The sequence below is a fragment of the Tachypleus tridentatus genome, chromosome 1 (genome assembly GCF_004210375.1).
Source record: "Tachypleus tridentatus isolate NWPU-2018 chromosome 1, ASM421037v1, whole genome shotgun sequence".
In the NCBI taxonomy this organism is placed as follows: Eukaryota; Metazoa; Arthropoda; class Merostomata; order Xiphosura; family Limulidae; genus Tachypleus; species Tachypleus tridentatus.
In genome coordinates this window covers 115,748,935-115,760,679 of record NC_134825.1, presented here as the reverse complement: position 1 = coordinate 115,760,679, position 11,745 = coordinate 115,748,935, and the positions used below count along the sequence as shown (strand labels likewise).

The 11,745-nt window shown below is 30.9% G+C and overlaps 1 protein-coding gene across 1 annotated transcript; it reads left to right on the top strand.

The window, feature by feature from the left end:
* Window positions 1-3,204: 3,204 nt before the first annotated feature.
* Window positions 3,205-9,795, top strand: LOC143222172 (putative nuclear transport factor 2). The gene is made up of 4 exons (XM_076448249.1): window positions 3,205-3,441; window positions 5,495-5,566; window positions 6,819-6,917; window positions 9,225-9,795. The coding sequence occupies exons 1-4, from the start codon at window positions 3,340-3,342 to the stop codon at window positions 9,336-9,338; spliced, it is 387 nt and encodes a 128-aa protein (XP_076304364.1). The 5' UTR covers window positions 3,205-3,339; the 3' UTR covers window positions 9,339-9,795.
* Window positions 9,796-11,745: the final 1,950 nt, after the last annotated feature.

Genomic DNA, 11,745 nt, shown 5'->3' with positions numbered 1-11,745 from the left:
AATATTACAATCACAAAATGAAACATAATTAGAAGAAAAAAAAAGTTATTTTTTTCCTCACGAATATTTTACAAACAAAACATGTATGATTATATGAGTTTAATACTCTGGACTTTTAATTTTAAAAGTATCTATTTCATGTAAAAGATTTAATTTACCTAAATATTATTGTTTCAGAAAGAACTACAATATATTCTTAACACAGCTGGTGCGGGTATTGAAACTTTAGTTCAAATAAAGTGTAGAACAACGTTTCGATCTTCCTCGGTCATCAGTGAAAACACTAGTAAGGTTGATAGAACTGTAAGAACCCATATCAGAAGCAAGCTCACCAAGTTTTAGGAAAAGAAGGATAACAAAAAAAGCCTCCAGGATTCGGGAACAAAAACTGAAGGAAGATTTTATTTGTTTGTAGTTAAGCATAGAACTGCAAGAAGGGCTATCTGTTTTCTGCCTACTACTGGTATCGAAACTTCGCTTCTAACACTGTAAGTCCGCAGACACTGTGAGTCCTGAAGTAAGAAGAAAGGAAGAACACAAAGCAAGGAAATTAAAGGATCTCAAAGAACGTAACAAAGATGGTAGCAAGTGATGCCATCAGAACCGGGAGCAGAATTACATCCGTTCTTGAGTGCATGTCTGACATCATCACCAGATATTGGAGCATGCAAACAGTCATTGACCAGAACATATTGGGAATTAGGAGTCAGAACCGTTAGAGAGGTGATGGTAGTGTTCATATTGTCAAAATGTATCACTGTTATCACGAGGATGACGGTCTGGTTCCCGAAAATATTGTTCATTGAAGGAAGCAAATTAGTTACCCTTGTCCAAAGACGAAGAAGATATGCAGTAATAGGAAAGAGAACACCTCTTCCTTTTAAGCAGCTTAAAATTATTTCAGAACAGTAAAGAAGACAATAAAGAATTGCGAGTGGAGACTCCTTATGCCTCCAATGGTATTTGATTGTCCGAACATAGTTACGAGCAGTTCACTGACGACTTCTGTGATGCAGTGGCAACAGAGAATAATGACAGTGAAGGTAGATAGGCATTGAGGATAAAGAATTACGTAAAAAGTCCACTTTTATACAGGAAAAGAGTGGGTTTTGGAAGTGTAAGATGCTGGGATATAGACAGAATGGCAACAGAGGAAAGAAGTTGATCAGCTTTCTTTGAGACAACGTCAATGTAGAAGGCGTAGGAAACCGTGTCAGCAGTATGAAAAAACAAAGAAAACCTGACAGAATGGGGAAGAAGCAAAGGAAAATAGCGTGTGGACGCGAATTTCTGTAAGAAGATATTCACTACCAACAGGAGGATACGTGAATAGAGATAAGAGGAACATCGGGAAATTATTGATAAATCGAACATCCTTTCTGAATGTTCCTCCAAAGGTGTTCCTTTGCCTCATGACTTTTCTCGTATTTGGACAGTAATTTTTGCAGCTATGTTATTGTGACAGATATTAACTACCATAGCAGAACCCTCTCTGAATATATATTGTGTCAAAAGTGATGATGTAAGAATGGAAATAAACAGTAATCATCAAGTTCTCAGGAAATGAAGGCCAAGAAAGAGAATGAGCACATTCTCTACCAACACCCAGTAGGTGATCACAATGATGAAAAGTAAAGCCACACAAATGTATCTTCTGATCAGGCTTGAGAAAAGTCTCATGAAAAAGAATGCAATAATGAAATTTGGCATCTATCAAAATTTCCAACAACAGAAAGTTGATAACAAAGAAACAAATGTTAGCAAAAAGTAACATTAATATGCAATCTCTGCAGGCTTCCATGGGTCCCTTTTAGCCGTAGGTACTTTATAATGTTACGATCAATCCCATTATTCGTTGGTAAAAGAATAGCCCAAGAGTTGGCGGTGGGTGGTGATGACTAGCTGTCTTCCCTCAAGTCTTACACTGCTAAATTAGGGACGACTAACGCAGATAGCCCTCGTGTAGCATTGCACGAAATTAAAAAAAAAAACACACAAAAGGTTAGGAATCAAAATCTATATTTAGAGAATCTCCATACCGTCAGGATCAACTCTAAAGTAAAGTATTACATCTATTATTGAGAGCTCCAACCACTCTATAACTGATGTACTGAAGATATTTTGGGTATTTTTATGTTTAATGGAAAGATATATTTGTAAAAAAAAAGAAGCTTATTTTAACTTGTATATACATGACATAGCGGGCTACAATATTTCCATCGTTTCTAAATAAATATATGTTAATTTAGAATGTTCTAACGATTATTCGTTAGTTTATTATGTGGTGTGTCACAAAAGAAAATATGGTCGTAGTTTTTCTAATGGAGCTTCTGCACAATATAATTTTTAACCATTGTCTTAAAGAAAGTTCACTTTCACGAAATATACTTTTTTGAAACAAAGAGAGATATATATGATTAATTAATTACTAACAGCTTTATTATTCCGATATTTTACCGGAAATACATTTTGTATTTCAGAGATGAAAATAAGTAATTAATATCTAGTCAGTAATTTAAATTAAACAATTCACATTTTAATGATCAATAAAGTGATAATTAAACCTTAAAGTAATAATTTTAAGAAAACGTCATGTAGTTTTCAAAGCTAAGCCTAGTAGTAAACATTGTGTAGCTTTCTGTTTAATAACAAACAAACAGAAAATAATATACTATTTTTTAAATATCTATTCAGTTTACTGTTTATTTACTATTTATTTTATTATTTCACCAGAACTGAACATGCATTGATTTTCCATAAGAGTGATTAAGAATTGCAGTAAATACGACAAAAGATGCAACATTAAGTAAATCACCTTTCCCGTAAAAGAAAGCACAAGTTATTTCTTAGGTAAACGATCCAGAACAATAAATAACTAAGGCAAAAGAAACATAACTACTTTTATCGCCGAAGTTTTGTATTGCAATCACATACATCTGCATAAATGAAAAGTTTGAAAATTTCTTTAGTAAATAACGGAGTCACAAATGTATATGTATATATATCAGCTATAAAAATCAATTACTTACCACTTTGCTTGGTTTCAGACATAATAAGAAACGCATATTGTTATATAAAAGTTTTACATTTTTGCTATGACTTTGAATTCATAAACGAAATATATGTATACGTGTGTATAAATAGTACATGTCCAGACAAAGTACTTTCACTCATAGAGGGCGTCTTAGGACTTAAAGTATACTGGTAGTTTTAATTTATAATCAGCCGTTAGGTGAGGGACCGTAGCCCTAATCGAAAGATCAGATATAGTGTTTGAAGTGCTTGTGATTTAGATCAGACACTGTGAATATTTTGTGAAGTTTAAGAACAGAATAAAAAATGAATCCACAATACCAGGATATAGCAGCTGCATTTGTGCAGTCGTATTACTTACATTTTGACAATAATGAAAAGCGCCAGAGCATGGCTAGTTTTTACGATGTAAGTAGCATTAGCTTTATTTGAACATCAGTACAAAAGTAATGGTAAGCTAGGCCTAAGTATTTAAATTTAACTTTGATTTGTAAGGGGCGGGTGTTGCCCTTTTCTCTAGACAAATTTTAAGACTTAGAAGCGAAAGTATATTTTGTGTTAAGAATGAAGCGAGAACCAGTGACCCACGAATTCTTTGACCTTGTGGCAGGATTTATATTACTAAAAATACAACGTTATTACAACTATTGACGATGTAAAACTAAAAAATTATGATAGAAACTGGAAAAAGTAAATAATTTAAGTAAAAGGTATAAATGTAAAACATCTGCGTAATAAATTAAATGAATCGGGACTTGTGAAATAATTTTATATTAACCAGAGTGTAGCAAGTATTGATATAATATTGTGCATATAATAATTTTACAAGAAACATTGGTGGTCACTGTTGTACAAAGATAGTGTGTGTGTGTGTGTCATATAGTCATTGCACAATTCAAGCATATTGATTAAAATCACTATCAAAATATTAATTGGCATCTGTTGAGGATAAAGGTTTATCAGGCTGGGAGATTTAGAATCTGTAACACTCCTAAGTTTGTGAGTACACCATTTTTTAAATAAAAGTATTATTACCCCTTGAAGTGTGTTAAACAGGAAAGAAATTTAACTGTTGTTTGTAGAAACTAGGAAGTAAAAGTTTTTAACAGTTAATTATATATTCTACTTCAAAGATGTAAGTGTAAAAAGAACGTTTTTAAATCCAAGTTGCTGTTACAAGGTAGGAACCTTTTCAAACATTCTTTCAGCTTTGATGGTTTTTAACCTATTTTGGTTTAATTTTGTACTTTCTCACACTTTCACTAATGACTTTAATATTCTAAAAAAATCTAACTTTTGTTGTAGTTTCTGTTTTGCTCAACCATTTTGGATTTTGTATGTAGTTTTAATGTAAGGACCTTTTCAGCAAAATTAATAGATCTACCAAGAATAAACCAAATATCACTCAGGTCATATTTTTACCTTATTTTCTGAACGTTGGCACTTGTGGCCACACAGGTGGTCAAAACATGATAATATATTTAAATAAAAATAACCCACCCTTAGTGAATCTCTTCTAACAGCAAGTTGTTTGTTTTGATTATAAATATTTACATGAAAATTTCTCATTGTGACTGCAGACAATTCAGTATTGTTTTACATTTTTACAGGATATTTACAAAAGTGTTGTATTTATAACAGTTCAGTAACTCAAAATGCTTTTAACATATCAAGGTAAATCAATAATCATTGCTTGTTCTATTAATTAGATAAATGTAATAGCCAAAGTAAAACTTCAGGTACTTCAAATTTTAAGTATCTTATAAAGCTTTTAAACTATTTAGAAATGAATAATAATAAAACTGAGACTTTTCACATGACAGAGTACAACTGAGTTAAGTAACAACTGTGTGTGTGTGTGTGTGCACATGTGCAATTTCTCCACATTAGTTGAAGTAATATTTCATTTTTACAATAGTATGATTCCAATTAGTTTTAAAATTTAGCTATGCAAAGCTGATCAAATTTTCAACATTATTACATCACAGTTTTACTGTCGTAATATATTATTTTGAATTAATTAATGCTCACAGGTTATAGCATGTTACTCATTAAATAATTTATAATTACTACCTTGTTTGTTTTTTAATTAACTTTGTGGATATTAACTTAATTTTTCCTGTAAGGTTAATTTTTAAAAATATTAAGTTTTTTTGTTTTTTTTATTGGGTAGATGTGTGATTTACGAAGGGTCTAGTTTTGGTTTCATTGTTTTGTGGGAAATACTGTAAGTGGACAGAATCTTTTTCTGTTGTCATACTTGTATTCTTATGGCTTTCGTGTACTTAATTCGTTTCTACAACTGAAGTTTTCACGTGATTTTCAAATTCATTAGTCATGGAAATTATTGTGTATTCAAAATTCAGATATATTAACATTTAGTAACATGCCTGATAACTCACCAGTATTTACAGATATTTGATTTACAGCTAGAAATGGAATAACAAATTGTTTGTTTCAGGAAGAGACATCTCTTATGTCGTTTGAAGGCCAGAATCTGCTTGGAAGAAAGAAAATAATGGAGAAACTTAATGTAACGTATTTTGTAACTTTAACTCAATAAAATATACACTGTGAGAAATACTTTTAAATTCCTTTTTTGTCTGTTTTACGGCTGTAATGAAGGACAGGTTCTGACTTTTCACACACCTGTTTCAACCTTCTGTCGTACTAATTTGTTTAATTTACTCATGGCAACACCGTAATACTAGGGCTTTACTTTACTGAACACTGTTTTACAGGTATTACATAAATGAAAACATTTACACTTAGTTTTAAAATGTTATATTAAACATTTGTCACATTTCTATATTTAACATAAAAATAAAAAGTGGTGGTTACATTACAAGTTTGAAGCCACGTGTATACTTGCAAGACTGCTGCCGATTTAAACAGAACAAATATGCATTTAACAGACACCACTTTAAGCAGGGTATCAGATATTAACCATATTTGTTGATTAATTAAACATATATTAATATTTATAATTTATTATTATAATCTGTGTTTCATATTTTCCATAACACAATTCTACACTTGGCATTCAGCACAGAAGAAGATACATATATAATGTTTTGGTGGTGTTTTTATTTTAAACAGCTTGTTTAAATAATTGTCATTACACAAGTGAGTGAGGTGTAATTAGTGTTTAACCATTGGCAAACTGTTGCTATTAATTAACAAGAAAGAAAGAAAAACTAACAGTGCTTGAATGCTGTGTAATAAATTACAAGAAATGGTTTTCCAATAATTTTCAAACAGAAGGAAAAACATACTCAGTGAAATGGCATATAATATAACAAATGTTAAATTTTCTTACATATTTTTTTCATGATTTTAACACATCCACCAGTAACTAATCAGTTCGTGAGTCGAAAAGTTAAATCACGTAATTTATTTATTTAGTAGATGTTAGTCTAATATAATAATTTCAATTATTCTCTAAGAAACTTTAGACTTAGTAAAACTACAGATATTTTGTATGTATTGAAGGAAAATGTAGACAAGTATTATTCATAATTCTAGATCAATATTAATTCAAAGAAACTTCTCTATATATTATTGAAACCTTTGTTGTTTTCTACCCATAAGTCTAGTCTGGAGCACTTCTAATTCTGTAGAATTTTTATTCAACACTTTGAAACTTAGCTACAGTGTTTCTAATTTTTAATGTTTATTTCTGTAGTCTAACATTTAATTAGATTATTTCTAATTTTTGATGTTTATTTCTGTAGTCAAACATTTCATTAGATTATTTCTAACTTTTAATCTGTTTATATTTACAGAGTCTAACATTCCAGAAGATTGCTCACAGCATCACAAAAGTTGACTGTCAACCAATGTTTGATGGAGGGGTTTTAGTGTTTGTTCTAGGTCAACTTAAAGTAAGTAGAATTATTTAATAAAGAGATTTTAATATCTGAAATATTTAAAATTCAATAGCTTCAGTCAGATGATGATGTGTCAGTTGTTGATGTTACAAAGTGTGTATTCAGGTCTCTTGAATATTATATTGTAACTGTGAGTTGTTTTCAATACTGTTAGTGAAGACTTTCTTATAATTGTATATATGTTTGTATGTAACTTCAGTGTTTTAGTTGTGAGGAATAATATGAAGTTGTAAGAACAAAAATCTAATTTTATTTTTTTAATACTAAGTACACAATTATTCATTACTGTCTTTAATTAAACTCATTAAATTACTGATGAAAGACAGAATTCTGACTCTGACTTTGATTATCTCTGGAGAAAATCAGTTTTTATCTTAAACACGTCTCAAGTAAATAAAGTTTTAAAATAAATAGTGAAAAATGTTTTGAAAAGATGAGTTATCAGTGAACACACAGATAACTGAGTTAAATATTTGCAAGTACCTGTTTATTTATCACAAGTTTACTTGTGTATGGGTATCATGCTTGATAAACCACTGAATGGTCCTACAATGTTTTAGGAAACATCTTTTAAAAGTCATTGTGATTTTGATTATTGTTTCATTGTGTAAAACAGCCCAAACTATTGTACACACATGAAAAAATGATCAACAGCCTATAATATTTTACCTTCGGTGTTATATTCCTTCTTACACGCTTGGTTCGCTGTACCATCTTTGTTCAAAATACCTGGAAGAAGTTACTTTGTTCATTTGGTGATTTTGTTGTTTCTATGGGTTGAAAGATGATTGGTCACTTTGGTCCACTGTTCTAACCCATGTGGTGACCTTTGTCTCATTACATGATAAATAAACAGAACAGTTTGTGTTTAGTTGGCACACACAAATAACATTTTGTTTCATTAAATTGGTTTTAAGGTTCTTTTCAGACATCTTTCATAATAAAAATAAATAAATTCAAGGTACAGTTAGTGGACAGAAAGCTCTTAACACTTTTACTGCCATCGGCAAGTGAATGGAACTCACAAAATACCTTTGTTTGACCTTTGGAAAAGTTCAAATCTTGAATTTCTTGTATCTCTTCTCAAAGTTTACCAATTTTTGTGTTTCAGATCAGTAATTAAATGATGAAATTTGAGTATTTTTAATTTTATATCTAAAAAATAAACCTAACACATGTGAAGTTGTTTATAGTTGCAACAGATAAAGTATTAATATTGGTGTGCGTTGCTTTTGTACTCAAGTCTGTATTATCTAGTTAATGCTATTATCAATACAAGTTTGGTTTGTTTCCATTTAAAAGAAATTCTTTTCTTAGGCCAATATCCAAAATTAAACATCTACTGACAGAAGGCAACATTTAAATAATTCTTTTTGAACTTGAATAATTTAAGCCATTGATATCAACAATGGAAGAACATTGCATGTTGAACCTCCAACATTATTTTATTACTTATACAATCAATCAAAGTTTTCAATATAATTATAAGTTTACCATTTTTATTAAATATTTTAAAATTTTTATGAAAATGTTGTCAGTTAGGCTCAAACAGTTTGGAATATATATTAGAATATTTTGGAAATCTTATATGATACAAGATAAAGGGGGAAGGAAAATATTAAATATATTGTATCCCATAAAGTAAAATATTTTCTATTGTTTGGGAGCTGCAGAAGTAAGCTGTATTTGCCGTACTAATTGTTATAACTTTTTACTCGTGGTTTCCTTTACTGGCTAGTCCTTGAATTACTTTCAAACAAAAGATTTTCTACTCGCTTACTGACTCACCAGTTCGTAAGATATTTATTAGAAACCACCTGTAACAGACTACTGTTAAAATTAAAATTCATTTGAGTACATAAAGCATGAAAAAGCAGAAAACAAGGTCACTTTAGGGTCTGTTCATATTAACCTTGTGGTTTTGTCTGGTTACAAAAGGTGTTGGTAAATTTGAATACACACAAACTTAACATGGTAACATAACAATACTGTTATGTGTTTAAAAGAATTACTTTTAGGTTTTTACCTGTTTTTTTCTTGTATATACATTATTACTACTGTTCTTGTAAATCAAAGGCACTTGTAAGAATTTTTTAAGTTGCTTTAAAAAAATTGCTTCTTTCAATAGTCCTATGTCAGTTTTAATTGTTTTTTTCTATCTCGTAAAGTTACAACAAACAAAAATTAAGATCATTGTGGATTACACTTTTCTTTTGCATTACACAGTGAGTTGTATATTTGTGATTATTATTTCTCCAGTGTAAGTGTTAAAGTTATTTTTTGTCTAATTGTTTTTTCCAGACAGATGATGACCCCCCTCATACGTTCTCCCAAACGTTTGTTCTTAAGCCATACAATGAAGGATATTACATTCAACATGATGTTTTCAGGATAGCTGTACATGATGTAATATGAGTGTGGCCATAACCTAATTTTCTCCCTCTGTTGTTACTGTTCACAATAACCTTTCCAATTTCACTGCTGTAAACATTGTGCTGGAAGAAGGAATTCTTCTGTAGCAATAAAAAGTTTGTTTCATTTTGGTTTTAGCATTAAATGTTCACAGCCACTTAAAAAACTACCTTCAACTCTTTGTTCCTCATACTGTACGTTGAGAAGTTAACATTTTTGGATTTATGGTTTTTTGAATACTACCAAACAATCTAGTTAAGCGTTAAAAAAAAATGTGCTTCGTAACATAAAATTATACAGCATTAGCATGTTAGTGCATTCATGAGTTGTGGAACTTGTCCTCATAACATTTGTGTTAACTGCTTCACATTAGTTCTTACCTATCTCTGAATTGTAAAGAAGTGAGACATTATCATCTTGTACATAAATGTCTAACAATAAAGTTTTCTGTACTCTTGAATTGAGTTTTTTTCTCACAGAAAATAAAAAAACCCTGATCACCAAAATGTTTCATGATTTACAATCTAAATGGTGCATAAAGAAAATTTTTTTTTACTAATTTAGAAAAGCTGGTAAATGTTTATCCATGAATTTAAAGTTGTTTCTAGTAATTATTATTATGGAACATAGTGTGTTAAATCTCAAAATATACATGTACGTAAATGTGTAATTCAAAGTGTTTTTTGTGTGATGTAAAAACTTGTCATAATTTCTACTTTTGTTTGGGCTCTTCCCTCTGTTGTGGTAGATGCAACAGAAATATTCCTGTTTACTTGTGGAGAATGGAAGCAGATGGAATTCTATGGATTATGAAATGGACTGAAACAAATATGTTTTTACAATTTTTAAAATGACTGAACGTAGATACCCATAGAATGACAAAATTGATGGACTGTATGGATTTACATGGTTAAACCAAGTGGGAAGTGATCGAACTAGTGGAAGAAATCGTCAGAGTATTTACAAGAAATCCAAGGAATTGAATTGGTAATTCAATGTACGTTGACTTTATTATAGATATTAAGACAATGATGAATGTACCCAGAGCAAAAATGTTCACAAGAGAGAGGGGTGGTGGTTACCTTGTGATCGGATATGTAACCAGACAGGAACAGTCATCAATCCAATGTTTTGAAACTACTCATAAATGAAGAACAATCCAACATGGAACTAGATAATTCGAGGGCTACAGAAAATAGGAGCTAATTGGTGAAAACAACCATTACAGAATAATCCTGGACTTGTTATATTTGTAAATATATTTTAAAATTTACAGAATGAATAACTTTATTAAAGAGTATAACACCCCCCCCCCTCTAAGAAATTGTAAATTGTGCAGAATAAATAAATCAAGGTATACTTTAGTAATGTCTCCTTTATGTAGTCATGGTATTATTAAAGAAAATATATGTATGTACAGAATTGAAACCCGTTAACTTTACCACTTTCTTTATGGGTGGAGTTGGGAAACTGTGAAGAAAGGAGATAGATCTTCTTGTCAAAGAGTATACACTGTTTTCATGACAAAAGTGGAACAGTGAAATAAAATATGGCAGTATGGAGCATGCTATTCAAAGTATAAATATTGAGGTATATTTATAAGTTTTTAATGGCAGAAATTTGGGAAAGAGACCTGGATGTCAGATAGTATCTTCAATTTTCCATACACACATTGGTATTTGAAACTTGGTTCCAATTCCTTGTTAGATTCAAAACCTCCCACACACCAGGTAAGTGTTCTACCCACTTAGCATTTGCTGGTAAGTCACTTTCTAACAATTCAAAAACTTAAATTTTTCTCATGAACAAGGCCTGTCCTTGGGATGGCCCACACTGAATGCTGATTTTTCTTAGGACAATTTCAGGACTTTTAGCTACCATATTGTTGTTATCTGTAAAGAGAGGATGCTGTTGATTTAAACAAGAATTTATGTCATCTTGTGAGTTTGGCAGATAAATTTGCAAATGCAAGACAATTCATGTGGGTTATCGTAATATTATAAACATGGATGGGAATAACCAGTTTCATGAAAGATGAGGAACGTGGTGTTCTGGTTCAGCAGTCTCTTAAGCAATCCAAGCAGTGTGCTATAGTCTCTTAAGCAATCCAAGCAGTGTGCTATAGTCTCTTAAGCAATCCAAGCAGTGTGCTATAGTCTCTTAAGCAATCCAAGCAGTGTGCTATTGCTTGTGATAGGACAAATAGGATTTTAAGTTGCATCTCCAAAAATATTGAACATAAGTGTAAGGAGGTTATTTCATTATACAAGTCACTGGTTAGGCCAGATTTGGATTATTGTGTTCAGTCTTGGGCTTCTTACCTGATGAAAGACATTGAATTATTGGAGTGGTGGGGTCCTAAATTTAATAACATATTAGAATTCATACAAGTCAAGTGATTTAAATTATA